This window comes from Ornithodoros turicata, chromosome 3 (assembly GCF_037126465.1).
Source record: "Ornithodoros turicata isolate Travis chromosome 3, ASM3712646v1, whole genome shotgun sequence".
In the NCBI taxonomy this organism is placed as follows: Eukaryota; Metazoa; Arthropoda; class Arachnida; order Ixodida; family Argasidae; genus Ornithodoros; species Ornithodoros turicata.
In genome coordinates this window covers 8,513,832-8,538,499 of record NC_088203.1, presented here as the reverse complement: position 1 = coordinate 8,538,499, position 24,668 = coordinate 8,513,832, and the positions used below count along the sequence as shown (strand labels likewise).

Genomic DNA, 24,668 nt, shown 5'->3' with positions numbered 1-24,668 from the left:
GCAGGAGCATGTTGCAAAACATTGGGTGATTGGGCAGTGATTTATCCAGACCCCCCCCCCCCCCCCCTACACCCCCTAACACCCCCAAAATGTTCAGTGACACCCCCCTAACTTTTTCACCTGTGTATACCCCCTACAGCTAGTGTCCTTGAGATTTCAGCTTTTGGGCACATGTTGGTAATGATACATTCAGCTGTAACGATGTAATTATAATAATTACGTAATTAATATTTATTATAATAATAATAATTATTATTATGATAATGACCCTCCCCCCTCTTCAGTTCTTTCCAACACTCCTCCATGCTTGGGATTCTGGATAAACCACTGGTGTGTTGGGGTGTCATTATGAGAGTTGCACTCAAGTTTTAAGTAGGGAAAAGTAACGTAACCTTTTTCATTTCTTTTAACACCTGCGTTACTGGCCCATATTTGTTTCTGTTTCAGTTTCCATTACTACCATTGTTGTTTCTGCTTCCATTTTTGGTACCTCCCCTGTTATTTTTCTTATTCTTTATTTTTTAAGCTTGTGGCTGTGATAAAACTTAATACCTCTAGGCATATATAGTAAAATCTATCTGTGGACTTTAGGAATACATGCACACATCAGACAACATCAAATCGAACATATAGTATGTGGTTGCTTTGAACAGCTAATATCTGAACATATACAAAGGAAAAGTATAGCAGAAGCTATATGGGTGCGTGTGACGAATATGTTCATAAGTTCATAAGTTGTGCCATCCCAGCCACGGAAGGTCGTTTTGTCAAAATTCGGCTCTATTGGCACTGCGCCGATGACTCCCAAATACGACGAAACCGCGGTCCGTGGCTGGGGTGACACGATATAAACATAATATCATGTGAAGGACATATGTGAAGATAGTTTTCACAAATGTTACGCATGCTTGTAACTTGCAAGTCACCGTAAGTGTATGTAAACTGTGTTTACAAAAAGTATGTTTATGAAAACTATATTTTATGAAAACGTTATATGAAATCTTCAGTTTACTCTATATACTATTTATTTATGTGCTCCAGTTTGATAGTTCATTTTAGTTTTAGTTACTCAGTTAATTTTGGTTTGCTTCATTCAGCTTATTTAATAAACTTATCTAAATGATCATAATAATTTTGGGGTCCTGCATTACCTGAATTACTGCCGTCAATTATTTTCATTTCCATTTCTGTTTCAGGTACTCTGAGTGTGTGATATCCGTTTCTGTTTCTGTTACCGTTTCTGTTGCCTTTGCCTGGTTATAAGAGCTTCGTGTGTCATTGCCCTCTTGTTTCTTTCTTGTCTTTCCTGTGCAGCACTTACAGGGGGTGTACAACAAAGAAAGGGAGGGGGTGTCACCAAATCTTTGAGGGGCATACAGGGGTGTTGTGTGTGGATCATTTAAATCATTTGTCAAGTGAGATGGGTGTCACCCACTCTCCTACAAAATTGCTGCAGCCCCCTAATGGGAAAATCATCTGCCTAGGAGGCATAACATTTGTGTGCTCTCCGTGATGGTGTTACCCTCCAGTGGAACATAGCCTAGTGAAATGGAGGTACAAATATTATTTTTATAGCTCAGGGAAGTGGGAGCAAAGGAAGTAAGTAGGAGGCTATATTTACTTTTATTGCCCGTGTTTATTGCATTTACAGTCAGCCAGCGTTGTTGAACAGTACAGTGCAGCTGGTGAGGCACTTCTCCGAAGGCCAAGCCAACGTTCCAGTCAATGACAGTGAGTCATCAGAGATTACTACTCGCCCTTGAAATAAGTACAATTCTCTCTTTTTTTCGATGAATGGGTGAGATCACTCAATTAGCATCCACGTAAATGTCATGTCGCGAACGTGGTTTTCCCTACAGCAGTGGGAAGTTGAATACACGAAATCACATCTCGTGTGAAACACAGTTTAGTAAAGCGTTCATTCACAAAGAGGAAGAAAAAATGTGAGTTTGCGTGCAACTAAGTGCTAATCTAGCTACACTATATCCGAGGCTTTGCAAAAGTCAGCAAAAATGTCTTTATTAGAGCCGTGCAAATATTCAAAATTTCAAACATGCAACGTCTATATCTTATGCTATTCAAATGCTAATCACACCCCATTTTCAGTATGCGAAATTTTCGAATATGTTTTGAACAGTACTGAAGCAAGATATCGCTACCACCATTCTGCCTTAAAGTCGGCTTTGTCTTACTACATCCAAGATTTATGCGAAGCCCCCTTCACGTTACCACCATTGTTTTATTTTATTTTATTTTATTTGAGTTTTATCGACGCACTAGCTACTAAGGCCATGATGCATCAAGGTGTGCATAAAGGTGTGCCTTAAAAGCTGCGTTTAAAAAACATGTGCCATAAAGCTGAGGAAACATATCTGGTTGAAAAATAGTGACGAAACAGTGATGAAATTCCCCACTCATCATCATTCAAATAAAGTTGATGTTGATGTTGTTGTTGTTATGGTAGCAAAAATGTCATCAGAGTCTCATGCTTTGTCCTACCTATCCTACCCTCCATTCATGTCTTGCAGCAACTGAGAAATCCTGTGTTTCCAGGCATTTCATCTTTTTTAAACGGAGGGAAAAAAAGTATGCGACCACATAATTTTACCAAATTGCATAGCGGTCTGTTTACGTTGCAGGTGCAGGAATCGCCGCGCTGCAGTGCGGGCTTCAGTTCCTGGGCAACTTGGTGTCCTCCTGCGATGAAGCCAAAGAACTCGTTTGGAAGGCAATGTTTGTCCAGGACCCTTCCCTGTAAGCGTTTTAAATCCGTCAAAGAAAGCACTGAATGCAACGCATGGTCATTTCATCCCAAGTAACACCTTCTCGCCTAAAAGAAAGCCTCATCTCTCTCCTTCCTGCTGTGTAGACAAAAAGAGCTACAATGTCGTCTGCTTCAGCCAGTCACTGCAGTCAGATGCAAAAACAGAAAACCTGTGGCTGGCTACAAGTGCTTGTAACGGCTTGTTGCTGTGACTGTGATTTGTGGAACTCCTATATATGTTATGCAAGTAGCTCAGCTGTCTGCACAGCCAACGCCACCTAGATACAAAAGGCCTGCTTATTGCCCCTTTCCCTCCTCTGCTACATGGACATATATAGTCAGAATTCGTCCGCGATTGCGATTTTCCGTTCTGCGTATTCAAGAACTCGGAAATGATTGCAGCTAACCTGGAACCTGTAGACTTGAATCTGTAGACAAATCAGTCATGAGAAAGATACGGGACCGTTTTGAGCTTTATCTCGCAGTTTTCCCCTTTAGTACGCGGGGACGTTCCATCACTGCTCGCAGACGGCGGTGGTTCGTCTCCATGGCTACGACTGCTGAGAGCTGGTTTGTGATTGGCTACCGCCGCTGAAAACACGATCCTGATTGGCTGACTATCAGTTGTTACGTCACGTCGACGAGTAAGCGGGCCCTCTCTATCTAGGCGGTGTTGGCACAGCTCCTCAGTTTCCCCCTCTCTCCTATTGCCCAGGGAGCAACCTCATTGGTCCCTCTTCCAAATGAAGGGGTAACAGCTCAACACGGTGCGCACGGGGTTCCTTGTGGGGTCCCACTCAGGGTACCATGCTGACCTATGAATGACCCTTATTGACACCTTGTGAGTGGACAGAAACTTGGTTGTACATGGTTCCTTCAACCTTTGCCCTCTCTCATACTCAGAGACAAACTGTTGTAGCACATTGTCTCCATAACGTCGATTGACTGTCGTGTCCTGTTTAGCCAGGACGGCATTCATCAGGCATGTTTTGGCATGTCCTTGTGCCATGTTTGCTAAGCGGAAAGTATTTCTGCTTCATTGTCTTCCAGATTCTCTAAATTACTAGCGGACAAAGATGCCAAAGTTCGCCTGCACTCCAGCATGCTGCTCTACAACTGCCTGTCCCCTGAAAGATGTCAAGCATTGCTGGCAGACATGAGCTCATCTGTCACCATTTCCTGCCTGACTGACATGCTAGCCAGAGCTGACTCGGAATGGAGGTATCACAACGATGGTTTTTGTGTAGTTCACTCGATGGCCATGTAGAAAATGAAACATAAATGGCTACATTGGAAGTTAGTGCTATGTGGACAGTTAGTTTCCGTTAAAGAATGATACTTAAAGACAGCAGCAGTGGGGGCTTGAATTAGCATTAATCCGTTTCCCTGTCAGACGTGCTGTCACTTACGCCATGCTACCTTAGGTGTGATGTAGCCAGAGAAGGGTTTCGGGGCTTCAGGACAGATTGCCAAGGACTGCTGATGTTCAGTTTATGAAAGTATGAGCAAAAGATTGAAGTCCTAACTAGAAGAACTTCTGTTTTCCGAACCGACATTTAATCACTGTACACTGACAGAGGCACCGCGATCATCGCTATTCCGCAAGCAGACTTCACCTAGCGCCTGCGTGTTTTAGGTGAAGCTCGCTTTACAGCACTGTCGCGCGACTCGCTGGCGGACAGCAGCACTGGGCCCTTCGAGTCGCGCCATTGGCCAAAAACGAAGACGCAAAAGCGTTATGACAGGCCTCTTCTACTCAGAGAAATGGAAAATGAAGAATCATTGTCTATTTTCTTGCCCCAATATTTTAGTTGGTTGAATTCTTTTGATACGAATTTCAGATGATACCAATATTTTTCATTACCCCAAGAGCGAGATTCGCTGGTTGGGCAAACAGAGTCTGAATTATCGAGCGAGGGTGTGCAAAATTTTGGACTACATCAACTCAATAGGGCCCATGGCCGTCCCGTGAACGAGTCCGAATAATCGAGCATGTCTGAAAAATCGGGCTGCGAAAAATCGGCTGGGAACTGTATTGCGGATGAGCTATTTCATTATAGACTAATCTGTCATGAATGAGGAAAACTGTATTGCGTCTAACAGTTACACGAGCAGAATCTTAAGATGGCACTGCACTTCTTTCAGTTTATTCACATTGGGCTTACTTGTACAAAATGACTTCTTCCACCATGTCTATCCTGTGCTGGATCTCAAGTCTCGGTATGTACATTACACCTTTGCAATGCAACATGCTTTCATAAACTCGTTAGCAAAGTGCTTTTGTCCTACATTCCTCTCGGCAGGTGCGTGATCTTAGACGTCATCATTGACAAATTGGATAAACTCGAGGCAGAAGGCGAGGACTCCATAATTTCATCATCGCTGCTCGAATACCTGTGTGAGCACTTCAGGGGACGAGTCATGGATATTGTGAAGACGGCACAGCCAGAGGCCATGCACGATGACCTGGTAATTGTCTTTATGATTGTTGTGTGGCCGTGCCGGGTTTGTGGGCAGATTGTGGTGTGTAATAGTATTGGTGTCACCCCAGCATCTCAACGGTCATTGAAATGCTATAGAGCACGAATGTACAGTGAATAATAATTGGGGATTTACGTCGCGAGACAACTGAGAGCGGTCTGTCTGTGGATTGCTTTTGCAACCTGAGGGTTTTTTAGCGTGCGATGAATGCTCATCACACGGCACCCCGTATTTAACGTCCCTCGTGGAAGACAGCGTATCTAAGCAACTTGTACCCTGCCACCAAGTTGCTGGTGTCCTCGGCCGGGTTCGAACCCGCGATCTCGAGATCGGAAAGCGAACACGCTACCGACTGAGCCACCGAGGCCGGTGAATGTGAATTGAGTGAATTTTCTGTGCGCGGGGTCATTAAAGTTGCTGCGGTTGTCATTTCTAAATGTGTCAAGTTTTGGACAAGACTTGTGTTTTTTCTGTGTTTTCAGGATCCTGTTGAAATAATCAAAGTGCTCGAACTCCTATGCGCAGCATCCATTCATCCAAGCTTTTCTAGCGTTCTGAAGGAAAATGAAGCTCTACTTGAAATGGTAGTAGGTGAGTCACATAAATGCAGGTTGGATGTGTTATCCATAAAGTCTTGCCTTTTGTCCTTGTTGTACTATGCTACAGAATTTCATGAAAAAGTTGAGACTCTTAAATAATGCCTTCAGCCCAGGAACAAAAAAAGGGTGTCTTAAAGATGTCCCTTATCTTCAACATTTAAGCAGTGTAACTTCCCCACGCGAGACATACACACTCCAGCAAAGTAGCTAAAAAGTCGTTCAAGACAAAGCTGGGGCAGGACGCCAATTTGTTTGTTTCACAAGTGACCTATGGATCTTCAGAAACAGTTGCAGCCTCATATGTGTAACATGCCACTGCCTGACATCAAATTTTGAAATCAAGATAATTATCCCAGTATGTGCTCACCCGAAAAACAGGAAACACTCTAGTGTAACATTAAAGAGTAAGGGCGTTCCTCAGACGAATTACATGTGTCTCTTGTGACAGCTAATGCCAGAATAATTACACTACACCAGGGCTAGAAATTTCAAACTTTTGGTGCAAAAAGCCTGTATTGTAAACTTTGCATGACTATTCAATATTCGATTCGGTATTTGACTTATTTTCCATTAGACTCGATATTCGATTCGACTTCAAATATTTGGATTCGCACACCCGTAATGCAGCAGGGCACCTTATTTGTTGCACAATCTGCCGCAGCTATATAATATGTTTGTAAGTGCCACGCCAGTACTGGACAGCTGTTTCGGCCTTGTTGGGCCATCGTCAGCAGCACACAGGCAAGCAACGTTTATATATACAGGGTGTTTGCTCTAACGTGTCCTGAAATTATATTTAAAGCGAGCGATAAAAGAAAAGCAAGGGGAACTTTTCTGCTACTTGAGTATGAAACAGGTACGGCTTCACTAGTAGCACCTGTCTCGTAGTCAAGTAGCTGAAAAGTATCGCTCGTTTCTCTTTTATCGCTGGCTTTCAATAAAATTTCTGGACACGTTAGAGCAGACACCCTGTATATATATATATAGTATCTGTTTCTCTACGTGCAGCCATAGAAGCCTTCTTAATCTGTAAGTTTGAATTTCAAACACGTCTAGCGTCATTTACTTATTTCTTTAATGGCTTTTTTCCCCTCTTTTTATATATATACAAAGATGCATATATATGTATATAACATGTATATATATATATAGTTGCTGACCGATTTTTTGCATCCCGATTTTTTCGGACGTGCTCGATTATTCGGACTCGTTTGTGGAACGGCTGCGAGTCCCATAGAGTTTATGTATAAGAACGTCCAAAATTTTGGATGCCACGCAGACCCAACGCTCTATATTTTGAACTCTGTTTGCCCAACCAGCGAGTTTCTCTCTTGGGGTGACGGAACATATTGGTAGTATAATCCAAAATTCATATTAACAGAAATCAACCAACTAAGATACTGAGGGAAAAAAATAGGCAATGGTCGTTCATTTTCCATTTCTCTGAGTAGAAGAGGTCTGTCGTAACGCTTTTGCGTCTTCGATTTTGGCCAACGGCTTGATTCAAAAGGCCCAGCACATGCTGTCCGCCCGCGAGTCGTGCAACAGCGCTGTAAAGCGAGCTTCACCTAAAGCACGCATGCGTTAGATGAAGTCGACTTGTGAACTTGATGACGGTGGTGCCTCTGTCACTGTATAGTGACGAAATGTCGCTTCGGTAAATAGAAGCTGATATTATCAAGCAGAGCTGGAAGCGCAACAAATTTTTCCAGTCTACTAGTGCCTAGCCCATTTAAAAAAAAAACGAAATTAGTTTTTTCGGACTGTTCGATCATTCGTACTTTTGCGCGATCCCCGCTGAGCCCGAAAGATCAGACATACAGTCAACCCTCGATTTATGAATTCCCCCGTTTTATGAACACGAGCACAGGGAACCAAACTTTTTCCATTTATTTTTCTCTCGTTTTATGAACCTCGATATTCGAATAATGAACGGAATCTCTGGGAACCAACTAGGAGTTGCCCAGCGTTTTTGCCCTCAATTTATGAACGGATCGTTCCGAGGTCAACAGAAACCTTCAAAGGGATAATTCCGTGGTCTTATGAATGACGCCTGAACGGACAAAACGTTTTCCAGGTATTGCACCTCGGTTCTTAACCCCTCAAAATCCGAACAACAAACGGGTTTTCCGGGGTCGCACAACGTGCGACCAAGTGTTCCTGACCCCAGTTGATGAATAAGGTGGTCGCTGTCACCCGGAGATTAATAAACGAAGGTTAAAAATCCCGGAGGATATCCGAGACCAGTTCAGTGCGAATGTGGTGACATCTCTTATTTCCAAGATTGACACAGCGGAAGGCATGGTCCAAATTAAACAATTTAGTATTGCATAATAAACAGAGTGTGAATGCGCTAACGTCTGTTCTTTGTGAGATTGATACAGCAGAAGGCATGGTCAAAAACAAAATTACACAATATATGGCATTATAAACACAATCCCAACTCGGAAATACTGTTGCATTTGCTCGATAGTACTTAGTTGACTGAATTTTCGATTTATGAATCCCTCGATTTATGAACGATTTTTCGGGGAACCGAGGGTGTTCATAAATCGAGGGTTGACTGTATATGGCTGTATATACAAAGGTTCGTATATATATAGAAAAAATCTGTGGAGGGGGCTTTCACCTCTTTAATGCAGATATCCTAAAGACCGTTCACTTCCTTGGAAAGGCAGAGAAAAATGTCTTCAGCCCTGTTCAGCACATCGATGACTTGGCAGAAGCGCAGGATGGCGCCTCAGAGTTGGCAGAGAATCCAGTGTTTGGCTTCAAGAGGAAGCTTGTTCGTCTTATCGGAAACCTGTGCCATGCATCCAGAAAGAACCAGGACTTGGTGAGTTTCTCCGTGTCCCACTGGCTATGTGCTTGTCATTTCACGTTGCTGGTTCAAGTTTCCCCGCAAGGCATCGACGTACGCCGAATGCAACAGCTACAATAGGCAATTTTTCCTTTCTGGATTTCATACTTCGGCATAATTTGATTTGAAGTTTCATAAGTAGAGCCTGAAGATTTCAGGAAACACCTTTTTCTAAATTCATCTTCCAGGTGAGGAATATGGAGGGTATTCCGCTCATCTTGGACGTCTGCAACTTAGATGCTCGAAACCCATGTATCCTTTTCATGGGTGCTGATTACGCTACGGGTTTCTTCAATTTTGCTGCACCTGCTGCACTAGTTCAGGAAGGTTCCAGAATGATGCCCTGTTCACGTAGTGCAATTTCACATGTTAATCTTCGTTTTTAAGTGGCTGTCTTTAGCCTTTAAAGGGGTAGAGAAGTGACATTTCACGTGACCCCATTTCATTCATCAAGCAATATAAGGGGCCACTTTGCACAATATTTTTGCTGTACAGTGCTTCGCTTTTAATCGAATAATGTACTAACGTAACCATGTTCTAACTTTGCTTCATATTATTGTGGAGACATGTTTGCTTTGTGGACCCTTGATTCCATATTGAAAGCAGACATCATACAGTGGGCCGTCCTCGCTGTGCGAAACCTCTTGGAAAACAATCTGGAGAACCAGGCGATCGTCGCTGGTCTAGTCAAGAAAGGAGTCGTCACGGACAGCCCGCTGCTTACGGAGATGGGAGTCCGACTAGAGCGGTAGAAGTGTTACTGAGATATTGTCCGCGTTGAAAACAGTACAAAATGGGCATCTCAGTCGTACGGTGAGCGCGTGGGTGACATCGAAAAGCCATTTTTATCCATCTAACGTACGATACAAATTACATTTTGTTCCAATAACTTAAGTTGGGAAAAGAAAAATGGCACAGGTCACTAAATTGTTGGACTTCTTCTTCTCAGTAGTGTGCTTGTGCCTCTTCTCTGTTGGTGTTTAAGTTGTGCAAATAGTGACCACAGAGCTGTGCCAGATGCACGCGTTGCTGAGAGGAAAACAGTACCAATTCCTTCATCATCCTCACGCGTACCAACACGAAAGGTGCAAAACAGCAGCATTTTACATGTATTGGATGCTGTTCTAACACTTAGAGTACGTGAAGTTTTTCGATACCATTTTCTGTTTTGACATATGCCTCGAATAGTTTACTGTAGAAGTGTTTTTTTCCGCGTGGAAAATATTTTCGCGTTTTCGAGCAGAGCTGCTTTGAGGATTGATTCGCGAGAACTTAAATTCGCGACACAGGTTTCCGGGAGTGCTTTGCTCTTGCATATCGTGCCGCCGTCAATACTCGGGCATATTTCGGCACGTACTATGACATCCGTTGTTCACGTGGATTGCGGCATTCTAGGTCTATTCCTTTCTTCTCCTCACAGAGATAGGAGGAAAGGTCCTGTCAAATGCCCTTTAGGGACCCTGTAGGAGGCCATAGTACTGGCCGTGTGCAAGTTAGCGAGTTTATTTTAGCAGTTCTTATTAATTATCACTCGGGGCACTGACCAGTTCGGTTGATATTTTACTATCATTCAAGCTGGTTTTGAGAATGCGGGGAAAGGCATGTTCCGGCTTCGTGGTATAGTGGTATATTTCATGTATAGTGCAAAGTGTTTATAGGAGTAACAAAAGCATGATGAATTTTCATTTCTTTTCTTCTTGCCTGATGGGATAAAACAATCTTCTGCGCTTGCTTAAACTGCCTATGCTACATGGAGTAGAAAGTATCAGGTAGTCGCGGTATAGCGTCGAACGCCTCACGATTTTCGCCTTCATATGGCCAGAGTTATTCGCGGGAACTTAAATTCGCGATTTTCGAGGTGTGCGCGAAAAACGCGAAAAATAATTCCGCACGAAAAAAACCACTTCTACAGTATTGTATTTGACAAGATAATTAAGATTTCCAATTCTACGGACAAATGTTATCTTGGCTGCCTTGCCACTAGAGTAGCGTGCACATCTGATAAGATAACTACGAAAAATACAATGTTTTCTCGTATCTAAGACGGCGACCTTGAATCTAAGGTGACCCCTGAGGTTCCGGGTACACGAATTTGGAAAAGAAAAAGTAAACAGAGATTGAGTGGTACATAACGGTTGGAAACAATGCACAATACCGTTGATTCATCACCGCTTTCTTCGCTGCTGTTTTCTTTTTGTCGCTATCCGCCCACAGCTCATTGTCCGCTGTTCCATCGAGAGCATTAGGCAAACCGTACCTTTGAAAAGTGTGCACATCACACCAAGGCATCCAAAATCCACTGTACTGGCGCAATTCTCGATCTCTATTGCTCCAGTCATCTTCTAACATTTGCTTCAGATACTTGAAACCTCCTTGCCGGCGCTAAATTGTTGCTGCAAAACGATAGCTTTGCATTCAAACCACGACCTACTACTAGATTATAACGACCATGTCATAGGCACCCCTTCCAAGCACCGCATTCGGAAGCTAGCGGTGGCGCCACTCATCGGCCCGGTTATTGCTTCCTCCATTTCTGCAATACTTTGTACTTCAGCTTGCCTTAGTACTTTTGTACAAGTTGCGGATGTCCCACGGGAGATGCTTCTTTCTAAAGTTGAGTATCATCATCATCATCATCATCATCATTCTACGGGTTTTCGTAGTAGCTGTTGCTGTCATCTGCTACGGTAGTCGTACGTCGGCTGCTGCGTGTTCAAAATTCAAAATTCCATTGTCCAATCACGATGCAGATCTCGCGGGCCGGTGAGTAGCGCCCCCTAGCGGATCGTGCGGACGGGCTCCTCATGGGGGTTGCCGATTATGACGTGGTCGACATGATCTAGCAGGTCAAGGTTCAAACGCAGCAGAGTGACGGCACCGTGACAGCGAGTGAACGCCACTGGCACTGACAACCACAGCACGTGGTATCGGTACCATGGCACCGTGCTACTGACCCGATCCCGTCTCCCGCTCCCACCTCTTCCCCGACCTCGTTGTGGCGCGGATGCTTATTCGAATATAACATGACCCCCGATTTTTGAACACCGGATTCTGGAAAAAAAAGGTCACCTTAGATTCGAGAAAATACGATATCGAGTAGTCTACGTACTGACGGCCAATATCGTTCATGCTAAAGGGGTTGTGACACGACATCCCAGGTCATCCAAGATCACGGAGTAAGAAGACTAGGAGATGAAACTTCACTCTCTCCCACGACCAGAGAATGTACGAGGAGCGCGCGCTCGGCGGCCCGCGGCGGCCCGGCCCGCACTGCCATCTGTTGCACGAGGCCGCAGAATTTCCGAAGCATGCGGTCACGTGACACTGTCGCTTGTCAGGCGGCGTGACTAAAACACATGAAAGCACGTGAATTAAACGCTAGAAAAGAAGAAGAAGGTGAAACGCTTACGCGATCACCGTGCTCCTGTCGTCTGCTCAACAGAACCGAGAGGCAAAAGAATGAAATTGTTTTCCGTTTTTTTCGCTAAACAAGAAGCGTTACGTAGTTGACAAGCGTGATATTTATTGACAAGACAAACACCATTCACGTTCGTTAGTTTGTCATCATCCGTAGAGGCTGCTGTACGACTCGCGAAAAGCACTGTTTTCCCCCATAGCCTTCCATGTAAAAGCGCAAAATGGAAGACAGTGCCGCCGTGCCATCTGTCGCGTGAAGTCAGCAACTGCCTTTTTTCTCTCCCCCAACGTGACACTCTCTGGTCGTGAGCCGGCGCTTGCTTCTATGGGCAGTGTCATCTCCTAGTCTTCTTACTCCGTGTCCAAGATACAGTGAACCCTCGTTATTATGACCATGGTCGTTCCCGTAAACTTAGGTCATAATGCGGAATTGTCACATTAACGGGGGGGATTTGCAGAGGTTTCGCTTCGTTGTTTCTCATGAGTATGGTCGTAAAGCGCGTATGTCAGATTATCGGGGGTCATATTAACGAGGGTTCACTGGACACGTAAAAGTCGGTTCTTTGCATCGATGTGAACGTGGGTTTCAAGCTTGGTAGCGAAGAGGGTAATGGAAGCGTAGAAAATTGGAACCGCGAATACCTGAACTCACCCGACTCTGACATCACGACACCCGTTGCCGCCACTAGAGGGACGCGAGGGGGATCACTTGTTTACGGCTACCAATGGGAGCTCTGAGGTCTCCGACGTCTGCAATTTAGTTGGGCGTGTGTTCGGGGTTTTGTATATCGTCAAGGATGTCACGTAGGAGAACATAATTGTTTTTTTCCTCAGTACTCTGGAGTGTTGTACAATGCATTCATGACGTAAAGAACTGCATCTATCAAAGTGTCGCAACCACTTTAAAAGTTTGGCTGTTGGTCACACAATATTAACGTGTTACGATTTTTTATTGATATCAAGATCATTCGTATGATATTTCTCAGGCGTGTCACCAGAGTGATCTGTATCCTTTAATTGCTTCCTAAACTTAACTGTGAGACTCTCCAATTTTTTTTCTCTGATTTCTTTTAGTGAGGCAGACCTTTTACTTCTCCAGGGGATAATGTGGTGGGCGATAATGCATTTTACGTATACGGAACACTCTACGAGAGAAAAATGTGGAGACACTACACCGCGTGCACAAGCACCTGCAGCGCAGGTGTTTTTCAACAAGCTTGGTATTGTTTTTGTTGCCCACGTACGAACAATATTTGGACATTATTCTTGCATGATATACTAGAGATATTTTGTTACAGTGCGGCTTTGTTTCAATGTTAATACAGCGACAGATTGTGCAAAGATAACTGAGTCTCTTGATAGGGTTTTGCTTCGGAGTATGGTCACTGTGGTATTTCAGGGAGCAGTGTGCACTACTTTTCTTCCTCCTCCCAGCCATGCATCACGCCAGCTAACGCCATCTGTTTTGCAGTACACAAAGTTTGTGTCAGTTACACACATTGCTACGGCTGATTCGCTTCGCTCGCGCCGCTATAGATGGCGCTGCGTTCAGGCCAGTGGCTTGGAAATCAAATGGCTCCCATCACTCTGCTGAAACCCTCAGTGACAACAGTTTGAAGCAAAGCTGACATGACATAGTCAAGTCATAGGTATGGCTTTCCTAAGGGTCGCACAATATCTACAATCTGCACCCTTGTGAAGCTGATGTGCAATTATGTTTTGTAAAGAAAGGTTTTTGCATTTTGGAAGTTTCAAGGTTCTGCAATTGTACCGTTGATGTTGAACCTAGGACCAATTTACTCAACTCGTGGCACTATAGTTCACGTGTGCAACGAACAGAATGATGACTCATTATTGATAATCAAGTGTTTGCAATGATCCGTCAGCCAAGTCCTCTCAGTCAGTTGTTGGTCGGTTGATCAGCGGATCATGGCTGGAAGTAGCGAGCTCAACGCGAGCACCTCGTGAGAGACTCGCGTGCTACTCAACTGTGATAATGTTACTGAGTGCATTTTATTTCCAGAGTTTGCTTGTCTGCGTTCCTCGGTGAAAGAGTCAGAAGGAGGTTGATTATGGCAGAACTTGGCTGCATGTATTAGAAGCAGCTGTTTATCGAACACAGTTTTCTTTGGGCTTGTTTTTGATATCACGGAGGGTGCGTGTGCTTGAGTCTGTGAACACAAGCTCTACTTTCAATAAACTTAACATTTTCAAGAACACGTCACTGGTACTGTTCTGGGATAGCCTGAATAGCCTCATCCTCAGAGTTGTATTTGAGCATGTCCAATATTGAATATTTAGCTTACTCATTAAAAATGCAATGGGTGAGATTTTGCTTGATTCTGATTTTTTTTTTTTCTACAGGACTGTAATAGTTGCACAGAATTCCAATATCTATCAGCAGTGATGGCCAGTAGTTAACTACATGTAGTTAAACTACTAGTTAAACTACCTGATTGTAGTTAAAAAGTAGTTATCAACTACTTGCAGAAATGTAGTGGCAACTACTAGTTAAACTACAATTTTAAGTAGTTAACTAGAGTAGTTAGGTTACTGAAGGCGCGAACTACTTCCGAATTTGCCGCAAGCTTTACGGCACGATTGTGCTTCCGACTTTTACCTTGAGCTACTTGTTTGATGAGAACGGAAGTGCAGAGCAATTGTGTCGTACATGTGTACTAAATCTTCACTTTTAATGCTTGTCTAGTGAAGCCACATTTGCTGTGAAATAATTCTGTAACTTAGTTTATCGCGTACGCACAGAAAGAATCCCGCCGCAAGCTTTCTATTTGACAATCTTAGCAATTGCTTGAGCATAAGTTTATCATTGCTTGTGATTCATATTTGGGTGTCCAAGAGCACTACGAGGGATTGATGTTGATGGACAACGTTAAGTAGTTATAGATGTAGTTAAACTACATTGCAGTAGTTAAAGAAGTAGTTTTAACTACTCCCCTGAAAAGTAGTTGAACTACTAGTTAAACTACTCAGTTGCAAAGTAGTTAGTAGTTATAGTTAAACTACTGCAGAAGTAGTTAGTGGCCATCACTGTCTATCAGTCTATCAGTATGCAGGCTATCAGTCTGCAAAATGTTGGGCATGATAAGCCCTGTCCTCTATTTTTACAATGCGATCAAAATGTGTAATAATTGCTAGACTAACACTATAGATCGACTATTGAACAATGACATTACAGTCACTATAGAGGCTAGCCTCAGTTTATGTGTTCTGCTGCAAACCCTGGGCTTGGCTTTCTAGTACATCACGTCCTTCACGCAGTAAGATGTTGTCTATAAACTGAATGTAACAAGGAATAGTCTGCGTCTGAGCAGGCATGTAGAGTGCAGCGTTCTGTACCGCAGGAAAATTGTTTTTAAATAATCACTGTAGTCCAGAAGCTCTACTGCAGTGTTTTGCATTTCAGGGAAATTCTTTATAAACAACCACTGTTGTCCAGATGTGCTACTGCAGCATTCTGTGCCACAGAATTCTGCAGTTCAGAAGCACTGGTGCAGCATTTGGCAACACAGGGAAATGGTTTATAAACAACCACTGTTGAAGTACTTGTGCAGCATCTCGCGCCACAGTGAAACTGTTTATGGACTGCTGTAGTCCAGGAGCATTCTGCACCACTGGGAATTTGGTAAATGACCACTGCGGTTCAGAGGCAGTGGTGCAGCATTCGGCACGACAGGGAATTTTTAAACATAAATAACCACTCTAGCCCAGAAGCACTGCACTCTCTACCGCGTAGAAATTGTTTACAAATAACCACTGTGGTCTAGAGGCACTGCTGCAGCATTATTCTGTACCACCGGGAAATTTTGTATACAGTGAAACCTTCCTATGTTGGACACCCGCGGTGCAGCCGAAGCGTGTCCCACTTATAGAGGTGTCTGAGTTACAGAATATGAGGGAAACAAAAAATGGAAAAGATCACAGCTGTGTTGCCAGAAATGTCCCGTCCTTCGTGGTACCTGGTGGTAGTGGTACCTCTACCCATTCTTCACTGATAATTATTACTGATTTTGGTATATTCAATTCCGTTCAGATTCCACTCAATGGCATTACCTCTGGAGCTTTTCGAGCAGCGAGGACATGTCTCTGAAGTGTCAGCCTGCTTTTCATTGCTTTGGTGCAGTGCGCGTTCAAAGGCTCTAGACAAACCGAAAACAAGTGCTCACACAAAGAATTACAATGTGGACTGACAGCACTTGTTTTTGGACTCGAAAAACAAAAGCAACAAAATGCTGAGACCAGTATAGGGGAAAAAAGGGGCGAAAGTCAAGGCCACTGGCTCATTTTGAGTCTTTGGTGCAAAGATGGGCCGAGATTGAGGTAATTTGGCCAGGGTTTTGTCCAACTTAGCAGGGAAAACCCTGTCCTACTTCCGGGATAGGGAGGTGTCCGACATAGAGAATTTCGTCCCCATGTAGTTTCAATGGGAGCCTGCCTGTGCCATGAAATCTTGTCCGACATGGGGAGTTGTCCGAGGTAGGGAGGTGTCCGACTTTGGAGGTTTTACTGTAATTAGGGTTCCGACTTTTCGTTTTCCCGATAAACACTTCCCGGCATCTTTTACTATTTTCGGATTTATCGGAAAAACTCAGATTTTCTTAAACGGCCCTAGGCTCGTATGGTCTCGCTGTTTCCTGTGTCAGAACTGAATAGACGAGGTTAATTGCGACTGAGCCCATCAGAGACAGCTGTAGCCTGCCATCGGAAATAAATCGCTTGGTAACCCCCACCTAGCCTCTATACGCTATGACAGGAGGGGGGGGGGGGGGGGCGTTCTTGAGGAAATTTCGTGCTTTGCGGCGGAGCATCATCCAGGTGATAGGGTTTTTACATAGGGAACAGGGTCGTATGGGGGCGGTCGCCCCCCCCCCCCCCCCCTTAAATTTGTCCCTGTATGACAGTAGGTCACCCTTTCGCGCAGCCCCTCAGCTTTTCTCCCTTTCCCCCGTGCACGTAGAACGGTCTCATTGCATCGCCCTCAAATAAGGTACCGCGCCAACTGCATGTCTTTTGCCACATTGCTTCCTCTTCTTCACCATAGTGTTGTGGCCCGTCTGCGAATGGCCCCTTCTTGCTGCTTTCTGAGTGAACAGACACTTTGTCCCGTGTGCTCTCTCCAATATCTTCACACTCCGGGCCTGGCATATAGTGACGGACATCCTGTTCCCCGAAGGTTCTTCTGCAGAACGACTTACGAAAACTCGCAACCTCGTGCGTTCTCTTCAAGGAACTGGCCTCGCAGAAAGACCACTCTAGTGCATCTCTCATCTACAGTGCATCTTCGTCTCATCAGTACCGTTCATCCTGCCTATACCTCACCCTTCAACTCTCATCTTCCCCCCCCCTTTTTTTTCTTTTCGTTTTTTGGCTATAGTCGTGTGTGGTCAACAACGTACGGCAAGCTATTTCGGCACCGCTCCCTCCTCCCCAATCTTTTCAGCTCGCGTTGCTCAGTGGTTAGCGTGCCTGCCATATGGTACGTCGAGACAAGGAGGTACCCGGGTTCGAATGCTGTTTGGGGTTTTTCCTGGGCTTTCCTCAAACACTTTCAGACATATGTCGGCACAGCTCCTTTAGAAGTCGCCCCAGGACGATAATACCTCAAGGACAGTTTCATAAAAAAACTGCGGCCTGCAATATTTTGAACCCTCTCCAGTCTTTGAATTAGTAACATTTCGTGCGGGTCCCAAACCGTACACCCATATTCCAAGATTGGCCGAGTCATAGTAATATATGCATCGCTTTTAGCTTTTAAACCAGCCTGTCTAATGTTGCGAAAAATAAAATGAAGCGTTCTCATTGCTTTCGCAGAAACATAATTTACGTGGTGGGTTCACCTAGGATCGCTGCTAAAGGAAAAACACCAAGATATTTGTACTCAGAAACTGTATCTAAATATAAATAACGAAGCTTATAAGAAAACTTGATTACACTAGATTTTCTTGTAACATGCATTACCTTACATTTGCTAGTATTTAAGCTCATGTCCCATTTGTCACACCAAGAAACGATTCTACTTACATCTGCCTGGAGAAGTTGAGCATCTGAAAGGTTTAAAATGTCTTTATATAAAACGCAATCGTCTGCGAACAGCCTAATTTTGGAGTTGATTGACGGTGTTATGTCATTAATAAAAATAAGAAATAAGAGAGGTCCCAGAACTGATCCCTGTGGGACACCAGACCGCACGCAACTTGCCGATGATGCTTTACCTTCGACTACTACACGTTAAACCCTATTACTTAGGTAGTCGGCAAGCCACTGTAAAACATCCCTATCTATGCCAAGGAAGGAAAGTCTGTGTAAAACATAGGCGTGTGGAACCATATCAAATGCCTTCCGAAAATTTACAAGAACAACGTGTGTTTGTACACATTTATCAAAAGAGGAGACGAGATCATTTTTATGCGGGCCTGGGCCGGGCTCGGGTTTAAGCCACCGGGCCCGGGACGGGTATGGGTTTGACAACGCCGGCCATGGTCGGGCATGTACGCGAACATATTTCACGAGACTGGACAGCTGAATGTTCATGTCACTTTTTTTTTTCATTGGGTATGGGATATCATAGTGTTCTCACCTGAGAGCTGTCATTTTTTTATATGTGACCACCGTTATTTCGTGTAATGGGTCTGGATTTCACACGTGCACTCACACACATTTGGGGACGATTGGTGTGGCGAGCGCGCTGAGAGTCCGGCACGGGGGTCAGTTAGGTTAGGTGTCGGGACATATTTCGTTCGCGTGAGCGTTCGAGAAAGGGGAGCTAACACCGGTGCATGCGCAATAGAGCGGCGATTACCTAGTTTCTTGAACCGCAAGCACAACGCACAGAGCGGCTTGCCGGCAGAGAAACACAGCCGATCCTTTCGAGTGTACCTCCTCACCATCCACCAATTAGCTGCGTCCTTTTCCTCGCTGCGCTGTGCTCTTTGTAAATCCAAATACGCCTCCGGGCCTCGAGAACATATAGAGCAGAGGCGGGTTGGGACCGGGCCTGAGCATCGAAACAGTCGGGTACGGGTGGGCCCGGGCCGGCGGGGTCGGGCCGGGCTGTTAATCTAAGAAGACGTCGGGCACGGGCCGCGTGCGGGCCGTAGCAGCCGGGCCTGGGGCGGGCACGGACCTGAAAATTAGGCCCGTGCAGTGCTCTAGTCTAGATTAGCTACTGCAGCATTCTGCACTGCAGGGAAATTGTTTAGAAATAGCCACTGTAGTCTAGAACCACTACTGCAGCATTCGGTGCTGCAGAGAATGTTTATAAATAAGACTAGAATATGACAACTGCAGAATGCTGCGCCAGTGCTTAAGGACAACGGCGGTTATTTAATTATAAACAATTTCCAGTAGTAGTCCAGAAGCACTGCGGCAGCATTCTACACTATACGAAAATTGTTTGTAAATAACCACTAGTCTCGCTACTGTCGAATTTTGCACCACGGGGAAATTGTTTACAAAGAACCACTGTAGTCTAGATTCACTACTGCAGCTTTCTGTACCACAGGGAATTGTTTATCAATAACCTGTAGTCCAGAAGCACTGCCGCAGTATTTAGCACCACGCGTATTGTTTTTTAATAAATCACCAGCGTAGCCCAGAAACACTACCGCAGCATTCTGTACCGCAGGGAAATTGTTTATGAATAATCACTGTAGTCCAGAAGCACTGCCGCAGCGCTCAGCACACAGGTATTTTTTTAAATAACTAACCAGTGTAGTCGAGAAGTACTGCCGCGATTCACCAGAACTGAGATTTTTTTTATAAATAACCACTGTCGTCCAGAAACACTACTGCAGTATTGTGTACTGCAGGGAGTTTGTTCATAAATAAAAACTAGTCCAGGATCACTACTGCAGCATTCTGCACCGCAGGGAAATTGTTTATACATAACCACTCTAGTCCAGAAGCACTAGTGCATCACTGCGTACCCTGGGAAAATTGTTTATAAATAACCACTGTAGTCCGGAAACACCACTGCAGCATTCTGAACCACAAGGAAATTGTTCATAAATAAACACTGCAGTCCAGGATCACTACTGCAGGATTCAGCACCGCAGGGAAATCGTTTTTGAATAACCACTGTAGTCTAAGAGCACCACTAGGGGGAGCTGCAGCATTCTGAAGCACAGGAAAATTGTTTATAAACAACCACTGTAGTCAAGCGCTAGTGCAGCATTCTGTACCGGGGGGAATTGTTTACAAATAAGCATTGTACGTACGCGACTGACGCCCTGGGGTATCTGCGTTCTGGGCCGAGTTCTATGGGAATTTTGTTGTGCTGACATATGTCTGGAAGCGTCTGCGGAAAACCCAGGAAAACCCCCGGACTGCGCAGCTGGCACCGGGATTCGAACCCTGCTACCTCCTAGTCACGTCGTGACACACCGAGCCACGCGAGCTGGTCCGTTGATAACGTGGCTTCCGAAGTGTCGTGTCTACCGCACGCAATCAGTTGATAAGATTCCAAGTCATGCACGCTGCCATTGGTTTCGGTACGCACCGTAACGGCGACGTCATCAGAGGTCTAGCTAACACTCGCTACTCTCTATTATTCAGTGACGTAGACAGGCTGATTCAGTGACGTAGACAGGGCGTCCTCTGCCGTACAGCCAGACAGGCAAACAACTTTTATTTGCAACCGCATAAAATAGCCTTGAGACAGATAACCGAGTAAAGGACACGAAGCAGTTGTAGTGGGATTCCTCACCAAAGGTCACAGAGATAAAAGCGGCATGAATCACAGCGGTGGAACGCGCAAGCGAGCGTACGCCGGTGTTACGCAAACCCTATTCCCACGCCACCCGGCAATCATCGCCGTTTACTTGGGCCGAGAATGTCTCCGTGGGACGCCTGCTGTACCATTTGACACGCAGATTCATCAAGAGTCGTCAGGGTGAGGCCTTCTGAAACACTTAAGCACTGGGCTTTTCCGGCTGTGGGCTATAAACGAGCAGCACCTGGGCCCAAGGTCCAGGACTTGTAAGGACCTGCTTGTTTACCGCGTTGCGGTACACGGGAAGAGGTGTTGTAGTGTGCGAGGTCGCGACGTTTAGTGGTGTTTGCGTAGCGTCAAGATGGCACGATTAGAGGTCAGGCGGGACATGCTCCGTGGATGACAGCGGAGTGGACCTCTACCCGAGAAACGTCATCATGACGTTCGTAGACACACTGAAACCGAAACAAATCGGAAGGGGAGGTCTGGGTTCTACGAATGGGCATTTGTTCGCTGCCTCTTATTGAAAGGAAAGTATAGGACCGAAGGTGGCGTCCTTTTCAGGGACCATCGTAATCCCCTCAAGACCGTGGCTTACAAGTACGACCTTGTTCGCCCCTAGCTTCAAGCATAGTTGAACTCTACCAAATTGGTGGCGCTGTCGAACACTATGACGTCATTTGTTTACAAACAGTGAGAGGTCTATTTGAATGTGTATAGGCAAGTCTTGTGCTTATGTTGAGAGCTTTGGACGACTAGGTTTGGACGCGTTGGCGAGGCCAGGCTTCCATTGTAGTAGTCCACTGCAACGCAAAGAGAGCAACAGTCCAGATGGTACAGGTCAGTTGATGCCGGCCCTCGTTAGCGATGATCTGCCTGCCGACACGGGAGCATGTTGCTCGGGGGAAGGGGAGGGTTGTGCGCCTTGGGCCGACTTTACAGGAAAGTGTACCGACGTTTGCCTTGCAGCCTAGCAGAAGAAAAACCCAGAAAAACACACAAACAACACAGCTGGTTCCGGGATTCGAACCGGGCTCATATTCAGTCTCGTCGATCATGGCTTCACGTTTCATCTTCCTGGCTCCACGTTGCGAGGTCATCGCGAGTGGACGACCAGCAATGCCACAACAGGTGCCACAGTGGGGTAGTATCAGTGATAGCCACTAACTACTTCGCAATGGAGTAGTTTAACTAGTAGTACAAGTACTTTTCAGGGGAGGTAGTTAAAACTACTTCTTTAACTAGTGCAATGTATTTTAACTACACCTATAACTACTTAACATTGTCCATCAACACCAATCCCATTCTATACTGTTCTTGGGCACCTAAATATGAATCACAAGCAGTGATAAAAGTGGAGGTTTTGTACACATGCACGGCACAATTGCTCTGCGCCTCGTTCTCATCAAACAAGTAGCTCAAGGTAGAAGTCGGAAGCACAATCGTGCCGTAAAGCTTGCGACAAAATCGGAAGTAGTTGGCGCCTGCAGTAACCTAACTACTGTAGTTATTAGTTAACTACTCGAAATAGTAGTATAACTAATAGTTGCACACTACATTTCTGCAAGTAGTTGGTAACTACTTTTTAACTACAATCAGGTAGTTTAACTACATGTAGTTAACTACTGGCCATCACTGGGTAATATTGCCCACGAGCGTATGTTTGCAAATTCACTCATGATGGCCTACATGCACATCATTCACCACCGCATCACATTGCTGGTGAGTAATGGGCTGCGATGAGACGCGGTATTGAAGTCGGCGTTGAATGATTGCGTGATGTGACGGGTTGTGAGTAAAGGCAGCCATGATGTGATGTGATGTGATGTGATGTGTGTTTTGTAAATCACCTCATCCCGTCGTCATTCATGTAGTTGTCCTTGTTGCTGAATGAAGTTCTATAGGAAACGGGGGTCACTCAAATGTTAGGAACACCATAGCACAGCACGCCAACTGGTCTTTCACTTCGTCCGTGCTTCCAACTCCAAAATCCAACAAGTTTCTAATACCTAGTGCATGTGGTGCATACATAGCTCGCAGACTGCATTTACAGAAACACACGCGTGAACATACGCTTCGATAGCGACACTTACCAAACATCATCTTAAAATGCGGCGTCTTGTCTGCTCAGCGGGGATGCAACTTAACCGATATCCGAGGCCGACTAGCTAATAAATAAAGGCACCGCATCTTCCGGTATGCCACGTCACATTCCAAGGTTTGCTTCCCTTCTATCTAGCAGAGTAAATTCGCTTAGTGTATATGAACAAGACGGTGTTGCAACTGGATTGCAGATATAATCGCGAAGGGACGCACGTTCGAAACGGCGAAGGGGCTTTTAGTAAAAGGTGGTTTAACCGGGTGCCACCTGTAAAAGTAACTTAGGGGATAAGGCGACCATAGTCTAAAACCCGGAACTCCACAGCATAACACGCTCCGAGCCAGCCATCATTTTCAATTGTGTTTCAAATGATTACCGTATTTTCACGCGTATTAGCCGCGGCTTATGCGCGATTTTTTTTTTCTCACGGGCGCGCTGCGGCTTATCTGATGACTATTTTTTCCTGGTATTTTCCCCATACACCGATTTTAACGAAAGGGCCGACAGTGTCTCTGGAACAGCGCTGCCCTGCCGATGCACGAACAGTGCGTAACAGGGACGGGTCCACATTCGAGTAGATTGATCTTCCTGGTGCATTCCCCTAAGCAGCTTTAAGGAAAGTGGTAACAGTGATTCACGTCTACTGGAAGATCACTGACCCATCAGTCCACGAAAAACACCCGACAAGGGTACAATCCGATCTTGGTAGAACTCCAGAACTGACCTCCTCTGTTGTACACTGTTCCGATCCCGGAGTATGGACCACAGGGTTTATGGCCTTCTCTATGGTCTCCTTTGTCGCACACATCAGTCGTCTCGTATTGCCCGCGGCTTATCTGCGGGTGCGGCTTATCTGCCAGAAAATTTTCAAAACGTCCCAAAAAACGTGTCCTGTGGCTTATCTGCGGTGCGGCTTATACGCGTGAAATTACGGTACTCAAATCACGGCAGGTTTGAGTACAAAATCACAGGCGATTTCAGGCATCGCCCTGTTTAGCGATTGGGGGGGGGGGGGGGTTCTTTTCTTTTTTTTTTTTCTTTTTAGTGTATGGTCGTGAACGACAGCAGCGCCTCAGTGGTCGGCCTGTAGATTAATTTTGCCCAACCATGGGTCCTTTAACATTCGCTGAGATTCGCGCCTTCAGCACCAAGCTGCCAGGACAACCTCCCCATAGAAGCTTAAAACTCTTGCAGGTTATTTGCAGGAAGCACCTTCCGAGAAAGTTGCTCTCATGAATGAAACGATCTTTTCTGGCTATACCACCATTTCGGCACACACACTGTTCCTGGCATGCGCGTCCAAGCGCCCATATAACCCGCGATTACACGGAGAGCACGGATATAACGGGGGTTTTCCGCAGTTTTTATAGGCCTCCTGGTGTCGAAGAATAGCAACATGGGTCCGCTTTATGGCCTTCTTTCATTGACGCGCAACGCGGGTCAACCGTTTGCGCAGACAACTTTTTTAAACACAAAGGAGCCGAGTGGGCGATTACAAAAGCTGAAGGAGAGAACGCGCAAGAAATCTTTTAAGAGTCCTCTTGAGGGGAAGAACTTAACGCTCTGTAAATACGTCAGATTGGCTCAGCTCTTGCGAAGACTGAGTGGCCATCGCAGATGCGCAGCACAGTAGGGGTCTCTTTAAAGGTTTCGTTCGGATTGGCTGGGCTCTTTACAAGGTAACTTCGTAGATTGTAAACGAAACGTTTCACAACAAG

General features: G+C 45.2%; 2 protein-coding genes and 1 long non-coding RNA gene across 5 annotated transcripts in view; 2 read left to right on the top strand and 1 right to left on the bottom strand.

Annotated features, from left to right (window-relative positions):
• The window catches only part of LOC135387942 (ataxin-10-like), a 53,872-nt gene that overhangs the window by 9,359 nt on the left and 19,845 nt on the right, over positions 1 to 24,668 (top strand). The window contains exons 3-12 of one of the 3 annotated variants that reach the window (XM_064617175.1): positions 1,652 to 1,731; positions 2,640 to 2,754; positions 3,815 to 3,985; positions 4,910 to 4,984; positions 5,068 to 5,233; positions 5,728 to 5,836; positions 8,487 to 8,680; positions 8,893 to 8,956; positions 9,311 to 9,452; positions 13,997 to 14,451. In XM_064617175.1, the coding sequence (XP_064473245.1) occupies positions 1,652 to 1,731; positions 2,640 to 2,754; positions 3,815 to 3,985; positions 4,910 to 4,984; positions 5,068 to 5,233; positions 5,728 to 5,836; positions 8,487 to 8,680; positions 8,893 to 8,956; positions 9,311 to 9,452; positions 13,997 to 14,171 (1,291 nt within the window). In that variant the 3' untranslated portion in view covers positions 14,172 to 14,451. Of the gene's footprint in view, positions 1 to 1,651; positions 1,732 to 2,639; positions 2,755 to 3,814; positions 3,986 to 4,909; positions 4,985 to 5,067; positions 5,234 to 5,727; positions 5,837 to 8,486; positions 8,681 to 8,892; positions 8,957 to 9,310; positions 9,453 to 13,996; positions 14,452 to 24,668 lie in introns of those variants that run through there. The other 2 variants (XM_064617176.1, XM_064617178.1) reach the window with 2 other exon arrangements.
• On the bottom strand, positions 1,651 to 22,977 carry LOC135387945 (uncharacterized). Its single transcript, XR_010421270.1, has 3 exons — positions 22,943 to 22,977; positions 8,474 to 8,647; positions 1,651 to 2,752 (listed from the first exon to the last, which is right to left on the bottom strand). It is a non-coding gene; the product is annotated as an uncharacterized LOC135387945 (long non-coding RNA).
• LOC135387943 (protein Wnt-7b-like) overlaps positions 20,827 to 24,668 on the top strand; it is a 112,365-nt gene continuing 108,523 nt past the window's right edge. The window contains exon 1 of the mRNA XM_064617179.1: positions 20,827 to 21,029. Within this exon, the coding sequence (XP_064473249.1) occupies positions 20,869 to 21,029 (161 nt within the window). The 5' untranslated portion in view covers positions 20,827 to 20,868. The remainder of the gene's footprint in view (positions 21,030 to 24,668) is intronic.